The sequence below is a fragment of the Hyperolius riggenbachi genome, chromosome 4 (genome assembly GCF_040937935.1).
Source record: "Hyperolius riggenbachi isolate aHypRig1 chromosome 4, aHypRig1.pri, whole genome shotgun sequence".
Lineage (NCBI taxonomy): Eukaryota > Metazoa > Chordata > Amphibia > Anura > Hyperoliidae > Hyperolius > Hyperolius riggenbachi.
Genome location: NC_090649.1, coordinates 273,937,823 through 273,964,291, shown reverse-complemented (window position 1 = coordinate 273,964,291; position 26,469 = coordinate 273,937,823). Strand labels below are relative to the sequence as shown.

At 43.5% G+C, this 26,469-nt stretch overlaps 1 protein-coding gene across 6 annotated transcripts in view; it reads right to left on the bottom strand.

The window, feature by feature from the left end:
- LOC137503789 (coiled-coil domain-containing protein 162-like) overlaps positions 1–26,469 on the bottom strand; it is a 146,041-nt gene that overhangs the window by 79,992 nt on the left and 39,580 nt on the right. For all 6 annotated transcript variants that reach the window (XM_068231273.1, XM_068231276.1, XM_068231275.1 and 3 more), the window contains 5 exons: positions 16,560–16,677; positions 8,139–8,301; positions 7,045–7,183; positions 6,811–6,964; positions 2,991–3,086 (listed from right to left, as the gene is read on the bottom strand). In XM_068231273.1, the coding sequence (XP_068087374.1) occupies positions 2,991–3,086; positions 6,811–6,964; positions 7,045–7,183; positions 8,139–8,301; positions 16,560–16,677 (670 nt within the window). The remainder of the gene's footprint in view (positions 1–2,990; positions 3,087–6,810; positions 6,965–7,044; positions 7,184–8,138; positions 8,302–16,559; positions 16,678–26,469) is intronic.

Below are 26,469 nucleotides of genomic sequence, written 5' to 3'. Positions count from 1 at the left end.
CGACAGAGCTCTGAGCTATATAGCTCAGAGCTCCCTAAGCATCTTTGAATTTGGGCTCCAAGGAGCCCCATTGATCCTTAGCAGACCAATGGGGTTCCTTCTGATTTGAAGGGACCCCATTGGTCTGCTAAGGACCAATGGGGCTCCTTGGAGCCCAAATTCAAAGATGCTTAGAGAGCTCTGAGCTATACAGCTCAGAGCTCTGTCGGGTCCGTGCAGGATGCTAAGTCCCCGCCGGCTCCCGCTGCCCTCCCCGCCTCTCCCACATGTCGGTGACATGTGGGTGACAGATGTGGGCGGGGTGGACAGCTGGAGCCGGGGGGGACTAAGCGTCCTGCAAGGACGCGTAAGTGTATGCGGCGGCTGCGCGGCGAGTGACGTCGGGTGCGGCGTAGTTACAATGTAACAAAGTTGTTACATTGTAATAACTTTGTTACATTGTAACTGATAGAACATTTCCGAGGCTATTGCGAAGGGATCATTTATTTAAAGGGACAGGTAAGTATTAATGGTTAAAAAGGACTTTTTTCGTGGTTATGTTTTTTGTTCAATTAAAATACTTTTTCTAAGTGTTTGTGTGTTTATTTACTTTTAACTCTTAAAGGAAATGGGTAAGGGGTACAAGTACCCCTATACTCATTTCTCCTGGGAGGGGGGGTGGGCATCTGGGGGACCCCTCTTTAAAGGGGACTCCCAGATGCCACCATGAAACCCCCCCCCCAGGAAATCGCGGCCTCCACCGCCCATCGGAGGTGGAGAAGAGCCCCTTGTCCTTGGATTGGACAAGGGCTCGGAGGGGGAGGGGAAAGCTTGGCTGCCCCTCCCCTTCCGAGACCCCCCAATCCATGGACCATGCGGGCTGGTATAGTCAGGGTGCGGAGCCCCACGCGGCCGGTGCTTCGCATACTGGCTATCCCAGCCTGCATGGGGGACAAGGGGTTAAAGAGGTCTGGGAGGGGGGACCCCACGTCGTTTTTTTTTATATTTCCCACACTCAGAACGAAGTAAGTAAAACTCTTACCACTTGGGGGAATCTATGAAAATAATACACTATTGTTACCTGTGCAAAGAAAACTGACATTTTCCGCATTTGAAAGACATTTTTCCCCTTGAAACTTAAAAATCGATTTTCTCAAAAACTATAAGGTCTTTTTGAAAAAAAAATGTTTTCCTCTTATTCCCACTGATCCCCTTAATATACCCTGGGAATTTGGTGTTCCTAAACTTTAAGCAGGCTTTGCTATTAACCGTTAAAGTCGGCGGGTTTTTAAATGTATACATTTTTCCTTTGAAACTTTAACATCGATTTTCTGAAAAACTATAAGGTCTTTTTAAAAAAATAATTTTCCTCTTATTCCTTCTGATCTCCTTAATATATTCTCCAAATTTGAGGCTCTTAGCATTTAAGGGGGCTTTGCTATTAACCCTTAAAGTCGGCGGCTTTTATATATTATACGGGAGCGTTATGGTTTAACGCGAAATTACGGTATGAACGAAACGCGAAATCATGCGTTGAAAATTACGCTTATGGTATTTTCAATTACGATTTTAATGGCAATTACGCTACCGTAATTTCGCATCGTAATCCCAAATTTCGCATGCGTAATTATAGTAACGCGAAATTACGAAAATTTCGGCTCAACTCTAGTAACGTGATAATCACACTGTGGCCCCTACTTAGAGTAATCCTGTAAGGAAAAAGTGCCCCTGTGGGGTTCTTACCTTGGGAGGGGGAAGCCTCTGGATCCTAATGAGGCTTCCTCCGTCCTCTTAATCCTCAGGGATCCAGTGCTAGCAGCCCCCGATATTTACCAATTTGCGCTCCTGCACAGGTGCAGAACAAACTTCCCCTTGGGCTCCGGCGGAAATAGCCGATCCCGATTGGGTCTGCTCTACTGCACAGGTGCAAGTCGCCTGTGCAGTAGAGCAGACCTGATCGGGCTCGGCTATTTCCCCCCCAGCCCAAGGGAAAGCTTGTACTGCGCCTGCGCAGGAGCACAGATAGGTAAATATTGTTGCATGCTAAAGCTCCTACTGTGCCTGCACCGCCTGCCGACAAGCTTGTCGGGGCTTCCAGCGGCAGCGCTGGATACCCGAGTTTGAAGAGGATGGGGAAAGCCTCATTAGAATCCAGAGGTTTCCCTCTCCCAAGGTAAGTACCCCATGAGGGCACTTTTTTCCTTAGATTCTTTTCAACTTTTCTCCTTGGAGATATTCTCATGCCTTGATAATAAAATATTTTTTTAAGCCACCAGCAAGAAAAAAAACTCAGAATAAGTCTACCTACTTTTGAGGACTTTAAAGAGACAAAATGTTCAGCCTTATTTCTTCTATCCTATAAGTTCCTATACCTGTTCTAATGTGGTCTGTCTTACTGCAGCCTTTCCTAGTTGCACAGCCGCTGTAATATCCCTGTTATCTAATCTTCTTTCCTTTGTCAGGTTTGTCGGCTCAGGCTGAAAGTGCTGCTCTGCTGTGATAGGATATAAGTTATACACACCCTCTCCAGGCCCCCTGCAGGCTCTCTGTGAGTCACAGACTGAGCTCCTCTCAGCCTATCACATGCTGGTGGTTAGCAGCCATGTTTGTTTGTAAACACTGCCTAAAACTGGCAATTACAAGCCAGGATTGCAGCAGGGAGTGGCAGAAACAGCACAGAGGGGCCCAGGAGAACATAATGAATAGAATGGTATGCTTTTTATTGTAAGAATTTTAGAGTACAGATTCTCTTTAACAGTAGCAAAGTGCTAAAAAGTTATTTTGTACAAAAGATTAAAAGTTAATTGCATATGTGTCTGTGTGCTTTATTTTATTTGGTTTTTCACCACTATCCAAAAGTAGAGGTGAATAATCTATCACACATAAATTTTCCTCAGGAGAAAGTCATGGAGAAACTTGGTCAACTTGACCTGCTTTGAAAGTCTCTGGTTGCAATCATGTGATCACGAAGCAGAGATTACAGCACATTGTACCTAGGAATTAATATTAACCTGCATATTGTGCCCGATGGTATGGATACCATAAATCATGAGTGGAAAGATTCCGCCATCAGCTAGGAATGTCCTCCAAGGATAAAGCATAAAGGTCTGTAAAAAAAAAAACAACAACATACATTTATTTTCTTTCTTGTTTTTTCTAAATACTGGGCAATCTGTCATTACTAGAATAGGGATGATCATTTTCTTTTACCTAAATTATCCTTCAGGAGAAATCATGGCGCAGCACAGGACTGATTCGGAAATGTCACCCATCTTTAAGTTTCTCATTAGCTGTCTACAGTCAAGTAATCATCTTTCATTTCTACTTTCTGCTTTAGGCAGCCTTTACACTTATCCTTGCGTTTTTCCACATTTTTTCGCATTTGCAATTCTGTGTTGTGAATTTTTTTTAGATGCTGAATCTTCTTTTTTTTTGCGTTTGTTAATGTGAATTTTTGCATTGTAATTTTCCCATGTATTTGACATTAATTGCACATTCACATTTTGAATGGGGAAATGTGCAGTTTCCATTGACTTGCATTGTATGTGAAGTGCATGACTGGTGCGGAAGAAAGCATACACGTAGGCTGCTATTTGCATAACAACGCAAGTCAAATGTAATGCCATTGATTTGCATTAGATGTGTGATGAATGCAAATTCACCAAAACGCAAATCGCATGGAAATTTTGTTAGGGACCGTTTCCACTTTGCCAGCATGCGTCATGCGAGATGCACGCAGGCACTTGCTGTGATGTGAGGACACATCCAAATCCCTCTAGCCATATCTGTACATTAAAAAGTAACTTTTAACTACAAAATTGTAAAATTAATGTAGTGGGATAGTCTAAAAATGAAGTCACTGTACATGAACTTTGTTGAAGTACATAATGCTGCATCAACTTTCAAAAAGGTTTATCAGTGTTATGTATTAGTAATCAATAGGGGCAGAAGGCTTTTTTAACTTTGTGTATTATTTTATATATTTTAACCATGGTGTAAAACCTTAGCAACTATGATATGTGCTGTAAGCTGTGAAAGTCCCATTCACCCATTTAATGACTTAAGGCTGAATGACAAAGGCTAAGAAGTCGCTCTCCGTAGAACAAGAAAGAAGGGTGGTCACACCCATCCACCATGTGGATAATTATCACTTAGTCAAAACAATACAGAAGCGCCAACAGAGTAAAAGTATCAATTTAAAAAGGTATAAAATGAGGGGCAAGGGTGGAACTCCCTGACAAAAAACACAACTACTGTATAAGATCAAGAAAAACTGTATTTATTCTTACTCAAAAAACAGTTTCTAACGAGTTTCATGGGTCTCAAACCCGCTTCAAGGAGCAACTTTCAAGTTGTGCACGCTTCACTTTTACTCTTTTGGCACCTCTGTATTGTACTGTCTAAGTGAAAAAGGATGGGGAGTCATTTTTCCTGGGCCCTATGATTTTAATAACCTTTAAAGAGACACTGAAGCGAAAATATATATATATGATATAGTGAATTGGTTGTGTACTATGAATAATTACTAGAAGATTAGCAGCAAAGAAAATATTCTCATACTTTTATTTTCAGGTATATAGTGTTTTTTCTAACATTGCATCATTCTATAATATGTGCACATTACACAACACTCAGCATTCAAAATGAGTCTTTCAGAGCAGTCTGTGAAGTAATGACCTCTCCTCTAGCAGAGGAAAAGTAAATAGTCCAAGAACAGTTGAGATAATAAAAGTCAGATAACAGCCCTCTCCACGACTAACTTAGTCGGAGAGCTTAATGGCTTGTTTGCATAGAGATAACAACTGGAGTTTCTCAACTCTTCCTGTACTGGAAACAATTACACTGATGTATCTGATCTTAATGTTTTATTTCTTAGCTGTGCTACACATACAAATCATAATATCATCATTTTTTTTTTCGCTTCAGTGTCTCTTTAAGCTGTGGTATCCTGTACAACTCTGGTAACAGCACCACTGCATCTTACCTGTAACTTTCATTGCTAAGTCATGAACACATTTTATGGGTACTGTAATCTTGAACTGTCTGTTAGTTTAAGGACACCTAAAGTGGGAGGTATATGGAGGCTGCCATATGTATTTCCTTTTAAACAATACCAGTTGCCTGGTGTCTTGGGTATGGAATATCTGGACAGACCCGAAACCTACACTAGGATCCTCTTCTTAGACTTCAGCTCTGCTTTTAATACAATCTGCCCGGACATCCTGTATAACAACTTAGCACAACTTGGGCTGGATCAAACTCTCTGCGCTTGGATCAACGACTTTCTCACAAACAGGATGCAACGGGTCAAGCTTGGCAGATGCCTCTCCCAAATAAGGATCAGAAATACTGGCGCCGCTCCCCCCACCCCCCCAAGAATGCGTACTGTCTCCGATCCTTTTTTCCCTGTATACAAACAGATGTACCTCGACTGCCGAATGTGTTAAGGTCATTAAATTTGCGGATGACACCACCATCCTTGGCCTCATCAGTGGAGGGGATGCTACCGCAGTGAGATTGAGCGAATCTGCAATTGGTGTAAGGATAACATGCTCGTCCTAAACGCTGCAAAGACTGTCGAGTTGGTAGTGGACTTCAGAAAGCGCCTTCCTCCACTAAACCCAGTCTTCATTGAAGGCACCGAGGTCACCAGAGTACCAAGTGTTCGGTTCTTGGGCACTACCATCACCAATGACTTAAGATGGAGTGAAAATACCACTAAATGCCAAAGGAAGGCGCGGCAATGGCTGTTCTTCCTAAGACAATTAAGGAAGTTTGGTATGCCGCAGGAGCTGATGTCAAGCTTCTACACTGCCACCATCGAGTCTATCCTGTGCTCCTCTATCATTGTTTGGTATGGAGGCGCCACCACAAGCAACAAGTACAGACTACAAAGGGTAATCAATGCCACAGAAAGAATCATCGGTACTCTCCTGCCACCACTGGACCTCCTCCACGCATCCAGGCTGAAAACCAGGCCAAACAGGATCACGCTAGAGCCCCACCACTCCGACAGCCGCTTATTTAACCGCATGTGCTCAGACCACCGTTACAACTATTTCCACCAAAACCTCTAGGCACAGGAACTCCTTTTTCCCCCAAGCAGTGCACCTTCTGAACTCGAGCCCTGGCTGCACACAGCAAAACTCAATAGCATGGCTGTCACCCAAGCCTAAATAGCTTGTATGTACTTATTCTGTGTCTGTTCTTCATTCATGTGAATTTGCACCTAGGCCTAAATAGCTGGTATAGCTGGTATGTACCTATTCTATGTCTGTTCTTCATTGCATGTGTACTAGCACTACTATGTTGTAATGCCTATGTCTGTTCTTCATTGCATGTGTATTTGCACTGCTAAGTCTCAATACCTTTTTTTGCACTATGCTCAATGCCGATTTGTACCACAAACAATTCCGGGTGTGGCAATTGCCGCACTTGGCGAAATAAATAGGTTTCTGATTCCGATTCTGATTCCTGCTGATCTTCTAGACATCAGTAGCGTCCGAACCACACATCTGAAACAAACATGCAGCTTAGCTAGTCAGCCTTCAGTCAGAAACATCATCTGCATGCTTGTTCAGGGTCTATGGCTGAAAGTATTAGAGACAGAGAATCAACAGGACAGCCGGGCAATTTGCTTTGTTTTAAAGAAAAACAAATTTGGCAGCCTCCATATCTCTCTCACTTCAGCTGTCCTTTAAACTCTAATCAGCGGTCCCTTCTAAAGCAAACCTCCTTTCAATGCAAGGCTTGTCTTTCACATTCAATGTAAAAATGACTAAATAAGAGCATGGAAGGAGCTGTAGTATGCAAATCTGTAACATTACTTACTCTGTGACTACGTGGATCAAGAGGTTGTGGTACGGTCAACTGTGAGGAGAATGCACTCCTGACTACAGAGTCACTCATCGCCGTCAGGCCATGATACATGTTGTCCGTCGTCGCTCTAAATGCAGAGATATTTCCCGCCGAGAGCAATGCATCCCTACAGAAAAAAAAGTCACATAAAACATCCTTTTTGTAGACATAAATGTAATCAGTTTTATATTAACAGCTGCTATATACCGAATCATATGGCGGACTGCTGCATCAAACTGCAGGATCATAACCTCCCGTCGTAAAAGCAGTAATGAAGCAACTTCTTTGGGGTCATTTGGATTATGGAGTCCATCTATTAACTTCTGTATGTCTCGCAATTCAGCTCCTACATAAGAGTCATTGAGAAAAGCCTATAAGGTGTATTTACTCATATTGTATTAACAAGAAGGAAAAAAACACAAGGCAAGTGATTACAAATGTCCAATGTTCATTATGGGAGCTATGATTGAGTGCAGGTCTTTTTTATGCATTTTTGTATGCAAATCATGAATTAACACAGTGTGTAGCATATGATATAACTACTGTAAATTCAGGTAAAAACAAAGCTGCTCTTCTTCATATGCTAGAGATCCAATAGTAACAATTTCATTTCAAATTCTTAACCTTTTAACATTCTTATAGATATTCTATGTGAATGTGTAGAGTAACTCCCAGCACACTTCCATCTTTTTAAAGCATATAAAAAAAGTAAATGTAATTTTTCAGAAATAGAATTGAGTTCAGATTACAGCTCAGTTTGATGGAAATCCATTTGCCAATCACAAATTGAGGTGGGGAAGAAAATATGTAAATAACCAAACAAAGTTTCTGTGTGTCGGAAGATTCTGATATCCAACCTACCCCTACCTACTCCTAACAATAACCCTTCCCCAACATTAGCATTAATACTAGCACCCATCAACTTACCCCCGTCTATCTGCACTGCAATCTCTGCTGCTATTGTTCCCTCCCCTGTGTTTTGGCTCTATCTGGAACATCTGATGCCTACATTTTCCACTGAGCATTGCTATTGCTGGGATATTGTACTGTAGTCTGTACAGCGCCAAATTTCCTGCTTCTATAAAATCTACCAATCCCAACCAAATCAACGCTCCCCGCAAAAAAAAATCATATTTATCCGCTCAGATTGCAGAAAAAACTCTGAGATGGAATAATGCTTAAATCCTATGTATATGCTTCTCCTGGCCAGTTGGCTGATGGTTAGTGAATAGCTCAGGGTACAGGACTCTAGCACTTTACCCATATTAGGCCCTTAGAGTGAAGACGGCAAGTCTTTTTACCTATTCCTTCAATGCCTCCCCAATCAGCTGTTAACTCCTTGTTTATTAAACAGCTGGATCTATCACACAGGTTTCCTAGCTGTGCAAAGCTAACGATGTAGGAAACGATGTCATGCAGAGCCGCCACAATTTGTAGGGTGTGGTACAAAGCTCGATATTCACCCTACAAAATAAAGAACAAGCCATGAAACAAAGAGAAAGTCACTGTCTTGTGCAATTTTTCTAATTAGATCAAGTAACTTTTGAAATAAGATTAAAGGAGAGACCAACGCATTGCAAAATCAGAAGAGTGGCAATATCTAGTTTTACATTACAAAAAAACTACAGCTTCTCATCAAACATATCAAATATATTTTTTTCTGTTTCTTTTTTTCAACAAAAAGAAACATTATCAACAAATAGAAACATAAAAAAACAAAACATATCAAATAATCTGACATTTGCTATACAAAATTGTAATGATGGCAGATATTCTCCCAACTGCGTTATGGGAAGGGTAGGAGGGGCCAGATCTAAAGAGTAACAGTCATGCAATCATGTGATCAGTCAGGCAGGAGGTGCAACAGCTGCCTCCCAACCAATCAGTGCCTTTATCTTATTAGAAAATACTATTTATTTTTCTATTATAATGTGATGCTTACATAGTTCAAAAAAAAAAACTATGTTTCTTTGACCAGATGAGAAGTACACCTAACAGTAATACGAGTTCAGGGAGCAGGGTGCTAGCTCGCCTATCCAAAGGCTTCCTTCTACTGAGTTAAGTACCTAACTTTCCTCTACTCACAGGTACTCTTTAAGGTATCTTATGAATGGTGAAGAGAGAGATCAGCGGGACCATGGCAGGGAGAACCAATCGGTTGAATACAATAAGTCCCAGAACATTCAAGCATACATTAAGAGCCGCCAGCGTACAGTATGCCTGAATCCTATCATCATTTACCTCAAAGTAATTGTGTACAGCATAAAGAACAAACAACATGTTTACTTACAGCACATAAGTGGTGACTGAAAAACAGAGAGCTAAGAATTGTGTGTCTTGACCTTTTCCATTACTTCTGTTACGCCGCACATACACGGCTCGTTTTCTGCACCGGATCGAGCCAGCGGCTCGATGCCGGCGCATCCCCGCTCGTCCCCGCCGGCGCTTCCTTATCACCGCTCGATTCCCTTCCATTGTCCGCCGGCGGGAATCGAGCGGGCGCGGGTCGAGCGGCATGCTCGTGTACCGTGTACCGTGTATCCCCAGCATTAGATCTATTACAATATACAGTGGTTTGCAAAAGTATTCGTGACGTTTTCCACATTTTGTCATATTACTGCCACAAACATGAATCAATTTTATTGGAATTACACGTGAAAGACCAATACAAAGGGCCATATGCAATTCACTTTTTCACCTGCCTTTTCTCCCAGTAGATAATTTTTCATCTTCGATTAAAATAACTTTCCAGCAATTTTCAACTAAAAAAGTACCAAAAAGTAGGTGAAAAGGTACTATCAAAATTATTTTGAGTATTTTTTTGTTTTCTGGTGGCTTAAAAGGCATTTTATTGACAAGTTTAAAAATATCACCTAGGAGAAAACTCAGGTGAAATAGTGAATTGCATATGGCCCAAAGTGGTGTACATGTGAGAGGTGAAACGAAAAGCATACAGGATTCCAAATTTTTTTTACAAATAAATAACTGCAAAGTGGGGTGTGCGTAATTATTCAGCCCTCTGAGTCAGAGCCAGCTTCCCTGTCCCTGCTGAAGAGAAGCACCCCCAGAGCATGATGCTGCCACCACTATATTTGACAGTGGGGATGGTGTGTTCAGAGTGATGTGCAGTGTTAGTTTTCTGCCACACATAGCCTTTTGCATTTTGGACAAAAAGTTCAGTTTTGGTCTCATCTGACCAGAGCACCTTCTACCACGTTTGCTGTGTCCCCCACATGGCTTGTGGTGGCAAACTGCAAACAGGACTTCTTATGCGTTTCTGTTAACAATGGCTTTCTTCTTGCCACTCTTCCATAAAGGCCAACTTTGTGCAGTGCACGACTAATAGTTGTCCTATGGACAGATTCCTCCACCTGAGCTGTAGATCTCTGCAGCTCATCCAGAGTCAAAAGGGGCCTCTTGACTGCATTTCTGATCAGCGCTCTCCTTGTTCGGCCTGTGAGTTTAGGTAGACGGCCTTGTCTTGGTAGGTTTACAGTTGTGCCATACTCCTTCCATTTCTGAATGATCGTTTGGAAATCTTTTTGTAGCCTAAGCCTGCTTTAAATTTCTCAATAACTTTATCCCTGACCTGTCTGGTGTGTTCTTTGGACTTCATGGTGTTGTTGCTTCCAATATTCTTTTAGACAACCTCTGAGGCCGTCACAGAGCAGCTGTATTTGTACTGACATTAGATTACACACAGGTGCACTCTATTTAGTCATTAGCACTCATCAGGCAATATCTATGGGCAACTGACTGCACTCAGACCAAAGAAGCCTGAATAATTATGCACACCCCACTTTGCAGTTATTTATTTGTACAAAATGTTTGGAATCATGTACGATTTTCGTTCCACTCCTCACGTGTACACCACTTTGTATTGGTCTTTCACATGGAATTCCAATAAAATTGATTCATGTTTGTGGCACTAATATGACAAAATGTGGAAAACGTCAAGGGGGCTGAATACTTTTGCAAACCACTGTAGTTGACCATACACTGTAAGATGTTTGGTACATCAGAAAAATAATCAATTTCTCCCTAATATCAATTGTTTCCCCAGACCTTGTATCACTAGGTATTACATTTTGGCAGACATTTGATCTAATATCGATAAAACCAACGTCAATGGTAACTCATTGCAGTGCAAAGCTATATGCACGTCTTTTTCAATCAATGTGTGATCAAAAAAATGATCTAAACTAAATCAATGCCACCCTAGTTTTAAATAGATTTTCATGAAATTATATATATTTTTTTAATCAAATCAAACATCTAATCTATTGATAACATTGAGTAGTATATGCTAGGATTCTCACAAAGCAGAAGCTTCTGGGTGTGTGAGGGACTAATATCCTACAAACCCTGAACTTGCAGCAAGATATAATCCTAACTACTTTTTTGTACTGTGTTCCATAGCCCAGTACAGGTCACTGAAAGCTTTCCGGGTACAAAGTATTTTCAAACCAATGATGAGCAAATAAGGGTTTTTTTTCTCTTTTCACCAGAATAATTGTGCATGAAAATGCATAGAAAAGAATACTCACAAGAATATATGGGCATGATAAAACTAACTTTTGCCAAATGCATTAAAATCTAAGGACTTGAAAAAACACAGAAAAAATATGGGCTTGTAAAAACACGTTTTCACAAGTGCTCTGAAATGAATGGGTGTGAGAAAACATTTTGACGAAAGTTCTCATTTATGTGATAATGTGTACCTTGCAAAACCATATTTTGGTGAGTCAGACAAGATTCTCTGCAAAAATGACTTTGGGGGAGGGGCACGGCTATCCATTTCCATACACTTTTTACACTTAATTGAGATTTAATGGCCTTTTTTGTATTTTAACAATAGTTTTGCCTTAAAGAGAAACCGTAACCAAGGATTGAACTTCATCCCTATCAGTAGCTGATACCCCCTTTACCATGAGAAGTATTTTCCTTTTCACAAACGGATCATCAGGGTGCTCTATATGCTGATATTGTGGTGAAACCACTCCCACAGTGTGATGTCAAGACCGTGGTTCTGACATCACACTCTGGGAGCCTTGTTGCATTGTGGGAAATAACAGCTGTTTCCAACTGCCAAAAAAACAAAAAAGCATCTCCTTCCACTGACCTCACCTGCAAGCAGTAAAAATGTCACCATGTGATAAATGTCAGAATGTAAATCAGGGAGAGGTAAGATTTTATAATGGACAAACACTGACTAAATCATTTATACATAATTACTGTAAAAATGAAGCACTTTTTTATTACATTATTTTCACCGGAGTTCCTCTTTAACAATATACAGTACAGTATTATACAGTAACCGTCTTGTAGGTCTTTCCGAGCAACCCCAAGTTTAAAATTTTGTCTAGCCTTAGCACCTGCACTTTCAAAAGCATAACACCCTGTCCATTCATCTACACCTAACCCTAATCTAAACCCTTTAACCACTTGCCGACCGCGCACTCATAACGTGCGTCGGCAAAGTGGCAGCTGCAGGACCAGCGACGCAGTATTGCGTCGCCAGCTGCAGGCTGATTAATCAGGAAGCAGCCGCTCGTGCGAGCGGCTGCTTCCTGTCAATTCACGGCGGGGGGCTCCGTGAATAGCCTGCGGGCCGCCGATGGCGGCTCGCAGGCTAAATGTAAACACAAGCGGAAATACTCCGCTTTGTTTACATTTGTACGGCGCTGCTGCGCAGCAGCGCCGTAAGGCAGATCGGCGATCCCCGGCCAATCAGCGGCCGGGGATCGCCGCCATGTGACAGAGGACGTCCCGTCACTGACTGCACAGGACGGATAGCGTCCTGTGCAGCCCGGATCTCCCGGGGGGGGCAGGTAGGAGAGGGAGGGGGAGGATTTCGCCGCGGAGGGGGGCTTTGAGGTGCCCCCCCCCCCGCAACACCCGGCAGGCAGGAGCGATCAGACCCCCCCAGCACATCATCCCCCTAGTGGGGAAAAAAGGGGGGCGATCTGGTCGCTCTGCCTGCACGCTGATCTGTGCTGGGGGCTGCAGAGCTCACCCAGCACAGATCAGCTACAACAGCGCTGGTCCTTAAGGGGGGGTAAAGGGTGGGTCCTCAAGTGGTTAATTGATTTGTGACAGCAACCTAAACTTAATTCAACACTGTCAGCTAAATGTCACAGTAAACGCAATAATATTGCAACTTACAGTATATGAACTTTCAACATTTATTGGGATAATAAGTTTCGTTTAAATATTTCAGATATCACTTTAAAAATCTGACTCTTGGTGGGCCCCTATTCTATTTATTTTCTCTCCTAAGTTTTCTCCTGGGTGAAATTTTTACACTTAATAAAATGCCTTTTAAGCGACCAGCAAGCAAGAAAATACTCAGAATAAGGTTGATAGTAATTTCCACTAACTTTTTGGTACTTTTTTAATTGCAGAATGCTGAAAATTTATTTTTAACAGAAATTGAAAAGTATCTCCTAGGAGAAAAAGGAGGCAAAAAGGTGAATCGAATACAGGCCATTGTGTCTTATTTGTCATGTGCCAAAAAGCATAGCAGCCAAATCACCGGACTCAATTGTACTGTGCCCAATTTAGAGCTCCAGAACTCAGTCCTTCTCAAGCTGCAGACACTCGCTCTATATCAATGTATTCAATTACTTTTTTATTGCTCAAGAAAAAATATGAACCAACTCCTACTGCATTCTTTTCAGTGAACAATCTCTTAACTTCACTGATAAAAAAAATTAACCGTTACAGTTTAACAGAACTGCAAACATCATCATATGATGACTGGGCAGGGTTATCTTACATCTGCCACATCCTAACCAGTATTATGATAAGTGGTCAGCCACGGCCCATAACTTGGATAGCAGTACACGTGCTGCAGACTGCTTTTCATGTGCTGCGTGACTCACATGTCTGAGTCCTATGCTGCTATTACTTAAAGCACATTATATTCTCTGTGTTTTTATAATTCTACATTAAGCTTCCTGGTAACCCATGCATGCATCAATTGCCCACTGGGAACTCTGCATCTAATGCTCACAGGGAACTCTTATTCAAATGTCTGCCCAGTCCCGGATTTACCTCCCAGGAGCCTATAGGCACAGATGTCCTGGCACCCTAGACTTCACCCTCCATGAACCTACAAACCCACACCTCACCGCATCTCCTTTACAGGTCACATCTAGTATTAGGTAGACCGGAGGTACCCTCAGTATTAAGTAGCTAGAGATTCCCCCAGGTATTAGGTAGCTGGAGATGCTGCCATTAGAAGGTAGATCTTGTCATTGGAATTCTGAGAGTCGGGTGAGTAACCTCTCATTTACACTTGGGACTCTGCATAGGGAAGGAGGGAGAGAGGCGCTTCAGGAGGGGAGTGGGTGCCTTTCCATCATCAGGCGCCTGTAGGCACATGCCTACATTGCCTTATGATAAATCTGGGCCTGTGTCTGCCAACAAAGCACTTGGACAGATTTCTAAGCTTTTCTACCTTTGCTTCCAATTAGTGGCATACCGAGGATATTTGACACCCAGTCAGTGCTGACTAGTTAAAGACAATCCCCCAACCAACACACACACACACTTTTTTTTGTGGGTCGGTGCGCTAGTGGTACCCCCTATGTGACATCCCCAGTGATATCCCCTTATGTAACATCCCTGGTGGTCTGGTAGTACCCCTGTCCCCATATAACTTGCCTGGTTGCCTGGTCGTTCCATGAGGGGAGGCCATCATCATTTCTCCCACCCTTTCCATTGGCCCCCCTCCTGTGTCCCCCTGCAGAATAGGGTGCATTGGTGCGGCTTGTGAGTGAATCTCAACTGATCCCGATGTATCCTGGCTCCTCGGCAGCTGACCACTGTCTGCCTGCCCAATCTCTGCATGTTGTGTGTAATTAGGCAACATGCAGGAAACAGGAAGTAGAGTGAGCAGCCAGCTGCCGAGGAGCATGTACACATCAGGATCAGGTGAAAGGTTGTGTCATAATACTAAGTCAAAGGAGAGGATTGGAAGCAGTGGCAAAATAAGTAAGGGTTGTGTGTGGGTGGGGGAGGTGAACTTTACCGGGTGTCGGTGACACCACAGCAGAAGGGATCGAGCCTTCAATAGGCGGGTAAATTAGCATTGGGGAGTTTGGGGATGTGGGGAGGGGGCCAACATCAATCCCCCCTCTCGTCATTCCCCCACTCCCCAACACTTCCAATCCTCTCTTTTTCTTTAGCTCAGTATTAGGACACAACTTGAGGAAAGCTCAGTTAAATCTACGTGTGGGAAAGTCTTGAATCCTCTTTAGTGCTCCAAAAGCCCTTTTTACCCTTTTCCATTCCATGGCGACTTATTTGCAAAGCTGTAAAAAATACTCCAATTGGATTAAACCGCCAATTTTTTTATGAACATACTACAGTGAACAATGAAGCGTGACGTTTCAGTAAGTGCAACCTTTAGCAAATGTGCACTTTATGGAGTTGAAACTGACTGAAACATCATGCTTCATAGCATGTAGCCAACATGGCATGATGCCACAAAGAGAAAGTGGGTCAGAGCACAACACCGAGCCAGAAATCAATCCAGTTTATGGCCAACGTGACCCTGTAGTGGAGCTATGCAAATGATCCTCACTAAGATATTTTCTTCTGTCTTATCCAGCCATCTGTATAAATTCTGCAGTTCAAATTAAAGCGGACCAAAACCAAACATTTTTTTAATTCAATTGCACCACTCTGACACATACAAAGATAAATAAACACTCCTTCAAGCCTATGAGCATTTCAGTGCATGCTTTTCACCCTTCTCTTTTCATAACTAGGGTTATACAGGTGGCAGTCATTAGCAATTCCTCCTTTGCCGGACACCACCTACTCCACCAGTTTGCCGGATTATTTGCCGGCAATATGAAAGAAAGGGAGGCGTTTCTCCAATAAATGTAAAATATTTTATATTTGTCATCATGCAGCTGAAAAAAGGCTGCTACCGTCTTTCCCCGAAAATAAGACAGTGTCTTATATTAATTTTTGCTCTAAAAGATGTGCTAGGGCTTATTTTCAGGGGATGTCTTATATTTCTATTAGGAAGAGTGTCTCAGCAGAACATTTCCTGTTCCTTTGTATTGTGATGTTAATGGATTTGAAGGTATGCTACTGTACTGATCAGGCACCTGCCCTGTGTTCCCTGTACACAGCTGATAACCTTGCTGTGTGCTGGGATGACAGGATTAGTGCCCGATTGGCACTACACCACTGTGTCCCTACTTACTGGCTGCCTCTTCCTACTCTTTAACTTCCGCTAGGGCTTATTTTCGGGGTAGGGCTTATATTTCAAGCATGCTCAAAATTCCAGCTAGGGCTTATTTTCAGGGTAGGTCTTATTTTCAGGGAAAGAGTGTATTTATTATTATAATTTAAAAAATAGATTTTATTTCTGAAATCTTATATTTTTAGTTTGGATCCACTTTAACTACTGATAGGCAAATCACAGCTGAACTTGTTGACTACCCCATGCCATAAGAGAAGACCGCATGAGTCATTTGAAAGGAAAGGGTGATGGACAATCACATAACACACATGAAAAAATGTTCATGGTTGTGTTTCAGAATATAACAGTGGATTCATATCCATGGATCCACTACCTGGTCGCTTTCACACATATATCCATTTTTTGACTGAAAAAGCCCCTAGCAAGCTCGCCTGACAAAGAAAAGGAAATCCTGTTTTATTTTGTAGATCCCTTTCTTTTCACAGTAAAACCAACATACCTTTTCTGGAAGCATTTTAAACATAGCAAGCACTTCAGCTGGGTGGGGAATATACCACAAATTAACGAAAGCTTTTCCCTCCTCAGTCAGCATAGCATGTGGACGTTCTTGAAATGTTCTGAAACCCATGAAAAATGGTTATAATTTTTCTCGTAAGATACTAATTTTGTGACATAAAAGGGTCTGTAGATCATAAGGGGGAAAAAACCCTGTATTATGACATAAGAGTGGCAAAATTATATTCTGTATGTTTATTTACTGTACATATATACTGTATTTAATGTTTTTATCTTGTATTGTGTAACACAAAAAATGTGAAGCAGAACTATATATAACAGAATACCAGTTTAACTAAAGCATTATTGGACAGCCAGCCCATCAGAGATTATGACTAATCCTTTAAAACTGCTCTTGTTGATAATAAGCAACTGCTGTTAGGTGACAAGAGTTTGTTATGGTTGTCTGAGTTGTTGAAAGGTAAATGAATGAGTGTCTGTATGGCTGAAGTCATGTGCACACTGCAACACAGCTACAGCTGCAGCTTGTTATAAATCAATTCAGGACAGCTACTGTTCTTGTTTACTTGCTGTCATGTTAGGTAACACCTCCATATTCAAGGACGCCATGGGAAACTACATTTGCTCACTTAAAGCTGAAGTATCGCATTCGCTATTACCTTCTGTTTTAAGAAGGCACTTTAAAAACTCAGTGTTGCTTTTTTAGAAGGGCTTTGTTTTCAGTCTCTTTTGCCCCTTATGCCTTCCTAATGGATCTGGGACACCATGAGCTATCTGGGTATTCTGTGTGCATGCTTGTGATTTCCATCAGTGACATCTATGAGGCTCAACCAAAAAAAAAAAAAAATCACAATTGTCTGCAAAGCAAAAATAATGTAGTCTACAGCTAGTGGCGTAGCTAAGAAGCTGTTAAACTTGCATTGGGGCCCCCCAAGCACTCTATACATAACAATTGATACGGAACACCAAAACCTGCCAATGGCAACTACAATGTCTGAGGTGCAAGAAGGGGATGGGGAACAGTGTGTTAATGATCGCTACTATTGAAATCAACTATAGAAGTGAATATTATCAGCACAGGACCAAAAAAGAGGTAATACGGTGTTTGGGGGGTGTGCCCCTCTAATCCAAGGGCCCCCGATGCAGTCGCTACCTCTGCACCCCTATTGCTACACCACTGACAGCCTTCCTTTACATAAGTTAAAGGGATGGTGGGCAGGCAGCAACTGCTTTGCCTTGAGCGACAAAATGGCCAGAATCGACCCTGAAAACAATACATTATGTCTCATAGAATAAAACAAACCCTGACCTCAGAGAGCCTATGGCTAACACTGAAATCAGCTCCAAGGGTAGAGAAGGAAGGAGAGGGGTCACCGTCCCAAAAATGTAAGGTGCAGCCTCAGTTGAATTGGTTATGTCTAAATTGACATAAGGCATGACCTGTAAGAATTAAGTATGGCAATAGTGTCAGCTCGTACATATTGCAAATAACAGTTGGGCAGCTTGTCCCCCAAATAATGTAACCGGGCAGAAGAATGCCTCCCAGATGGAAACTAAAGTATACATGGAGAACTTCAGGGATTCTATTGAGCAACATCCAGTATGAGGCGCCCATGGCACATGCCATACCTGCACCCTTTATATACCCCTCTGCCTGACCTTAATCGGTTTGAAAATGTATGGATAGAACTGAAAAAAAGTGTGAGCAAGTAAGAATCCCTACCAAACTGTTCCAGTTCTTTCTGGAAGAATAAGCAGAATCTCCCGTAAGAAGCTACCCAAAATGTGTGGCTCATGTTGAATAATTTAAAAACAATACAATCTAACATTAACACAGAGTATGTAAATTTGTGACTCACTGAAATTGTAATATAGCCAAATAATCTAGTTTGTATGAGATTGGAGGATATTAAACCAATGTGTGGACTAGTTAATTAACTATCTTTAGGAGATGGATCTTTGGCTTCATATTTATGGCTATATATCAACCAGCCTGCAGTCATCACTACTATTACCGTAATTCAATTTTATTGGCAGGCCAATTGAGCACAGTAATACCATGGTAAGTAAACCATTTACCAGTGGTTTTGGCACTGTGAGCAGGTGCCAGATCGTGCTGAAAAATGGAATCTTCATCTCCATAAAGCTTTTCAGCAGATGGAAGCATGAAGTGCTCTAAAATCTCCTGATAGCTAGCTGCATTGGCCCTGCCCTTGATAAAACACAGTGGACAAACACCAGCAGCTGACATGGCACCCCAGACCATCACTGACTGTGGGTACTTGACACTGGACTTCAGGCATTTTGGCATTTCCCTCTCCCCAGTCTTCCTCCAGACTCTGGCACCTTGATTTCCGAATGACATGTAAAAGTTGCTTTCATCCGAAAAAAAGTACTTTGGACCACTGAGCAATAGAGATGTGGTGAACATCTCTGGGGCTTTTACTACTTCCGGGTCGCACTGACCCGGAGTAGTACGCCTGCGCTGCCCGGCGGAGCGCGTCCTAGATCGCGCTCCTTTTGCCGGGCACTCTCTGCGCATGAGCGTGACGTCGTTCATGACGTCACGCACACGCACAGAAAGTGCCCGGCAACAGGACCGCGATCTAGGACGCGCTCCGCCGGGCAGCGCAGGTGTACTACTCTGGGTCAGTGCGACCCGGAAGTAGTAAAAGCCCCAGGGTTTTGAAAAGATGTTCGCCAGCGAACGGTTCGGGAACCGTTCGCCACATCTCTACTGAGCAACAGTCCAGTGCTGCTTCTCTATAGCCCAGGTCAGGCGCTTCTGCCGCTGTTTCTGGTTCAAAAGTGGGTTCATGCTTCCATCTGCTGAAAAGCTTTATGGAGATGAAGATTTCATTTTTCAGCACGACCTGGCACCTGCTCACAGTGCCAAAACCACTGGTAAATGGTTTACTGACCATGGTATTACTGTGCTCAATTGGCCTGCCAACTCTCCTGACCTGAACCCCATAGAGAATCTGTGGGATATTGTGAAGAGAAAGTTGAGAGACGCACGACCCAACACTCTGGTTGAGCTTAAGGCCGCTATCGAAGCATCCTGGGCCTCCATAACACCTGAGCAGTGCCACAGGCTGATTGCCTCCATGCCACGCCGCATTGAAGCAGTCATTTCTGCAAAAGGATTCCCGACCAAGTATTGAGTGCATAACTGAACATAATTATTTGAAGGTTGACTTTTTTTGTTTTAAAAACACTTTTCTTTTATTGGTCGGATTAAATATGCTAATTTTTTGAGATAGGAATTTTGGGTTTTCATGAGCTGTATGCTAAAATCATCAATATTAAAACCATAAAAGGCTTGAACTACTTCAGTTGTGTGTATTTGAATCTAAAATATATGAAAGTCTAATGTTTATCAGTACATTACAGAAAATAATGAACTTTATCACACTAATAAACTAATAAAGTGTTGTTTCATTAATGCTCACTCTGCTCGAGTGTTGTTTTTTCCCATATGTATCTTTTGTTACCAATCCCATGTACATTACTAGGGACTAGTCCAGGATAATTAGTGCCACCTACTGATTATTTAAATGTAATGCAGTTTTGAAGGGCAAAAAAAAATAAAAAAATAAGGAAACTAATTGTATGGCTGTGTAGTATGCAGCTTTATTTAGCATTATTCCTGTATAGTCTTACACAGTATAATGTTTAATAAGTTTTAATCCTCATTTTTTTTGTTGCTTTCAAGCAAACCTGTTGTGAAAGAATATTGAAGCTCTCAATGGTAAAATCCATGTACAAATGCTGGTTGTCAACTGCAGTGCTATTCTCTGGTCATAACTGAAGAAAGCACAGAACTAGGGATCAACCAATAGGGGTTACATAATTTATTGCACCTGTATGTGCAGAACATACAGCAAACGATTGGCACACTGTTTGGACTATAGGTGACTATACTGTAGTTATATCACAGGACCCTGAGTGACTAAAGTCATGACACAGGAGTGGAGCTCAGCAGAGCGGCGTCGCTGGAGCCTGGATGACAATAGCCATGCCACAGGAACTTATGTGACAAAAAGAGTTGTCAGCCTAATGTTTTCCTTTAGGCTACTTGCACACCAAGACGTTGCGTTAGGTGCTACGTTAAGGTCGCTTAACGTGCACCTAACGCAAGGCCTGGTGCTCTTCAATGTGGACGTCAGAGTGAGCCGCGTTGTGCAGCTCACTCTGGCGTCCGTGATGCTGTGATGTGTACTCTTGGACGCATGCGGCATCACGTGGTCCCGCCGGCCAATCGCCGCATAGAGCGGCCGCACCAGGAAGTATGCACTGCACGTCACAACGTGCAGTGAATATTAATTAGCCATGTGCCTGGCCGCTCTCCGCTCCTCCCCAACATGACTGCGCATGTGCAAACAGTCTAACACGGCTTAAGCCACTGTAACGCTGTAGCATGCTGCACTTTCGGCAGAACGCGCAGCGTTACATGTAACGCAACGTGGGCTGTGTGAACAGCCCACTTGTGTTACATTGCTGTGCGTTGGGGGAGCGTTACAGGCTGCACTAACGTGCGCCTGTAACGTCCCTGTGTGGAAGCAGCCTAAGGGTGGAGGCATAAGAAAGTAAGATTCTGTTAAGAGTGGAGGTTTGGGTTAGGAAAATGGCATAACTACAGATGAAAGAGTTGCAGAGTTAGTTCATTAAATGACAACAATCCACATAGCCAGAGCCCCGTGTCCGCAACAGCAACAAAACCAATCACACGGAGTAAATAGCAGCCCAAATGTCACCTTTTTATGTCTTGAAAGAGTCTTTTTACAGCTAAAATCCTATTTTGTAATCTGGTCATGTGAGCAGATGAAATAGCCCAGCTTAGGAAGGGGGCTCTATGGGCGGGGCTGCTGCTTGGCTGACAGAGTCATGCTATTTATACCACAACATGATGGGGCATAGACAGCTGTCTGGGATCTCAGCCTAAAGTTCTGTGTATCTAAACTGCAATAAAAATATTTATGAATGGGTTCCCGATCAGGCAGTTAAAAGTGTTAGTGAACTTATAGAACGTCTTAAAACAGAATATTATTGCATGAGAGCATCACATTCCCACATACTAACCCCAGATAACCATATTTAAAGCAACTCTGAAGTGAAAATAAACTTATGAGTATGTGTACTACAGATTACAAAAGTAACAAAGAAAAAAAGTCTCATGTTGTTTTCCAGTACATGAAGAGTTAAAACACGAGTTTTATGTATTTTCTGATCTATCCGACCAACTTGGTGGAACTCAGCCCTGTTTTCTAAATAGCTTAAAGAGACACTGAAGCGGGAAAAAAAATGATGATATTATGATTTGTATGTGTAGCACAGCTAAGAAATAAAACATTAAGATCAGATACATTAGTGTAATTGTTTCCAGTACAGGAAGAGTTGAGAAACTCCAGTTGTTATCTCTATGCAAACAAGCCATTAAGCTCTCCCACTAAGTTAGTCCTGGAGAGGGCTGTTATCTGACTTTTATTATCTCAACTGTTCCTGGACTATTCACTTTTTCTCTGCTAGAGGAGAGGTCATTACTTCACAGACTGCTCTGAAAGACTCATTTTGAATGCTGAGTGTTGTGTAATGTGCACATATTATAGAATGATGCAATGTTAGAAAAAACACTATATACCTGAAAATAAAAGTATGAGAATATTTTCTTTGCTGCTAATCTTCTAGTAATTATTCATAGTACACAACCAATTCACTATATCATATATTTTTTTTCGCTTCAGTGTCTCTTTAAACAGCCAAGAAACAGCTTGAGATAAGGTTTTACTACAGGAAAGGTCAAAGGGTCATTAGCTGTGGTGTTTCATAGCTTAAAATACCGAGAGTGGTTTCTAGAGATGGCTCGAACCTCCGATTTTTGGTTGGAACGCAAACTTTTGCAAAAGTTTGGTTTGTGCGAACTTTCGCAAACCGCAATAGACTTGAGTGGGATAGACGCCAAAGTCCCGGGGGAAAATCTGGATTTGACGCAAAGCAGCGTTTTAAAGTGAACCTTAAGTGTACAAAATAAATTGAGTTTTACTGACCTGGGGATTACCTCAGCCCCCTGCAGCTGATCGGTGCCCACGGCGAGTCGCTCTGATGCTCCGGGTCCCGCTGGCGGCCACTTCCGGTTTGGCCGTCAGGACCCGTCAGGCTGGGGAACGCGGCTGATACTACGCGTTCCCAGCCAAAATAGCACCCCTATGCTGCCATGCGTATCTTTTTCCGCATTCCCGATTGTAATCAGCGCTATTGTGGACCACAACGCATACAAAGATGCGCGTTGCCACATTACCTACGCGTAGATATGCGTCAACGCGTATCTTTGTACGCGTTGCGGTCCGCAATAGCACTAATTACAGTCGGGAATGCGGAAAAAGATACGCATGGCCAGTCCTGACGGGCCTGTTGGCAAAAACGAAACTAGCTGGCAGCGGGGGACCAGAGGATTAGTGAGTGGCTGCGAGGGCACAGGACTGCTGCAGGGGGCTGGTAGAAGCCCCAGGTGAGTAAAACTCGTTTTTTTTTTCTGGCCTAAGGTTATCTTTAAGGTTCACTTTAAGGGCAGAAATCACATTGAATGCTACATTGCAGGCTTAAAGTGCTTTAAAACATCTTGCATGTGTATACATCAATCAGGGAGTGTAATTAGAGTACTGCTTCACACTGACACACCAAACTCACTGTGTGAAGCACCGCAAACAGCTGTTTGTGTTGTGACGGCCGTGCTGGTCTGGTGCGCACCATGGCGAGATTGCTCTTCCTCAGTGATCAGGTAATGTCTGACTGCCTTATCAACTTTCAATGGTTCTTTCGCTACCATCGTTAAAGCTCTACATCTATTTTTATTATTACATTTTCTGCTTGCTGTTCAGTACCTGCAACGAGAATCTGTTATGGAGGGCAAGTCTGCCATTGTGAGTGACCATGAGTAATGGCCGGGGAATCAGGGTTCCATTCCAGTCCAGAGTGGGAGCCTGAGAACCGGCTGCCACCACCACACATCCAAGTAAGGACCCATTTGCTGTATAAGTGTAACGATTGGTGTAGCAACACAGACGTCCGATTATGTGTGATCTGCAGACTCACCAATAATACAGACGCTATACCTGATTATGTGGTGATCTGCAGTATCACCGATAATACAAGTATAGCTGGCAGAATACAAAGTATGTAGTGCTTGGTGCAACAGTAACAGAATAGTTTAGCTAGACCTCACCAGAGGAGCTGGTGGGCACTATTGGTACACAGTGACTAAATAGTTTGACAAAGCCTCACCAGAGGAGCTGGTGGGTATTATTAGAAGAGCACCTCACCAGTGACAAGGGCTCACTGGTGAGTAGAAAGGTCAGACAGGCTAGGATCAGTAACAGGCGGGCAGGCGCAGTACAGAATCGGCAGGCAAGAGAGTAGTAAGATCTCAGGCAGGGTTCAGCAACAGAGTCAGATGGGCAGAAGTACAGAAACGATAAGCAAGAGCAGAGTCAGAGGGTAGCAAGAGTCATACACAGAATATCAAAATACAGTAATACAATAATCCTAGTCTTGTGTGAAATCCCTGGTTTCCTCCCAGATCAAAGCACAGCGTATACTATCTAAGGTCTGAGCGCTAACACGTGAGTATTCGCAACAGCAGACAAGTTGCGAGTGAACAGTAAAGGCTTTTGAAGCAGAGGAGACCCCACGGCCGTGCCCACAATGATCAGACAATCCGGAGCGCCGTGAGTCTCCTAACACGTCAGCAGACCGGCCGGTCAGCTGACACGCCTCCTCCCCACATAAAGGTCCTGTCTCTGTGCGCGCCCGCGCGATACGGCAACCCTATGTGCAATAGACAAGCCCGTCCTCGGCGTACAAGACGCCAGAGGCACGGGCGAAGTCCCTGAGCAGGAAGGCAAGGCGGCAGCGGAGACACCCTGCGTGCCCGCAGCCGCCATTTCTGCAGATGTTACAATAAGTAATGTACCTGCCCTGACCGTGCTTTGCAGACCAGGCATATGGACCCTTGACCCAGCACAAGACGAACCAAATCGAAAGCATTTGCGAAGAATGTGTTATGGAGGGCAAGTCTGCCATTCATTCAACTGTGTGAAACTTTCGATGGTACTTTCTCAACATCACGGTACAGTACAGTACGGTACAGCACGGTACAGTTTTTTGAGAAAAAATTGTGGCCTGGTATCTTCCACTGCGGTGTGTGGCTTTGCTTTTGTGTGCTGCTTTTCCTCAGGTGGTCATCCCATTGCAGTTTGTGCTTTGCAATCATGTGCCTTGGTAAGGTAGTTGTCCCTACGCGGGTCTTGGTCTTTCCACGGCTCAATTTTCGGTGGCAGAGTATACTGATGGCATTGCTCTCATCCAAGGCAGACACACAAAAAATGTCCACACCGCTGAGCCCTGGGGTGATGTCACTTTGGAGGTGGCGGCCGACTGAGTGTTAAGTGGGGTGCCAGAATCAGAGCAGGAGGAGGAAGATATGTCACGCTTCCATGTGGAAGCTGAGAATGATGAGGTGTTCTGTGGTAAATAGTCAACTACGTCCTGATTGATGGCACGTGCCTTCTTCTGAACACTGTACTTTGGTCGAGGGCCGCACAAAATCACGACAGCGCGTCCTCGAGCAGACCTGCCAGGTGGCCTGCCTCTGGCTCTGCTTTTTGTTTTGTCCATATTGGGGGGATGAAGTGAAAGGTATGCACTGACTTGACTAATACAATGTACAGTCACACAGGTGCAGTTAACAGGTATGCACGGAGTGGTATATCACACTGCGTGCACTCACGTAGGTAGGTGGGTGCACTGAACACAACAGGTAGGTATATGCAGTGATGGGTATTACAAATGTGCACCTGTCACACACATGTACCGGGAACAGGTACAGTGACTGGTGGTATTAACCACTTTCTCCACTGCTACAGTATATCTACGTCAGCTGTGGCACCCTCCAAGCCACAATGACGTAGATATACTGACTTGTTTGCAGCCCCGCTGTGCACGATCAGGTGCGCTTCAGAGCGCACCCCCCGGCACTGTCAGCTGCATTACTAATTGGCGAAAGGGAACATGTTCCCTTATAGCCAATTAGTTCACCCCCCTCCCATGAACGATCGCTGCAGTAGTCCTTCATCTGTTCCCCTCCGTGCATAAATAGTTAAAAAAATCCTCCAGCAAGCAGCCTCACTCACCTTACCTCGTTCCTGCAGCTATCCTGAAGCCCGAGCCTCCGATCCCCGCTCTGCAGTCATCCCCGCTATGCCGAATATCCGGGTCCTGGCTTGATGACGCCATCAAGCCGGGACCAGATATTCGGCATAGCGGGGCTGACTGCAGAGCGGGGATCGGAGGCTCGGGCTTCAGGATAGTCGCAGGAACGAGGTAAGGCAAGTGAGGCTGCTTGCTGGAGGATTTTTTTAACTATTTATGCACAGAGGGGCTGCCTGATGGGGGGGGGGGGGGCATCTGGCTATCGATCCTGGGGGAGGGGGTATTTAAAAGGGGAGGGATGTTAAGATCACTAGAGGACATCTAGCTAACTGGGGGGGGGGGGGTGTAGTGTCTAATAATAAGGCACATCTGGTTACCCTGGGGGGATAATCTAATACCGGGAGCACATTTGGCTATGATGGGGGGCCGGTGCTAATCCTGGGGGCATATCTGGCTAAAATGGGGGAATGCTACTCCCAGGGGCACATCTGGCTATAATTAGGGGTACTATTCTTAGGGGCGCATCTGACGATCTATGATGGGGGTGGGAAATGCAGGGGACACATCTGACTATACTGGGGAGGCTTATATTGGGGACATATCTGACTATCCTGGGGGGGGGGCTGATACTGGGGACACATCTGGCTTTCTATTCTGGGGGACATAATACTAGTGGCATGGATTTT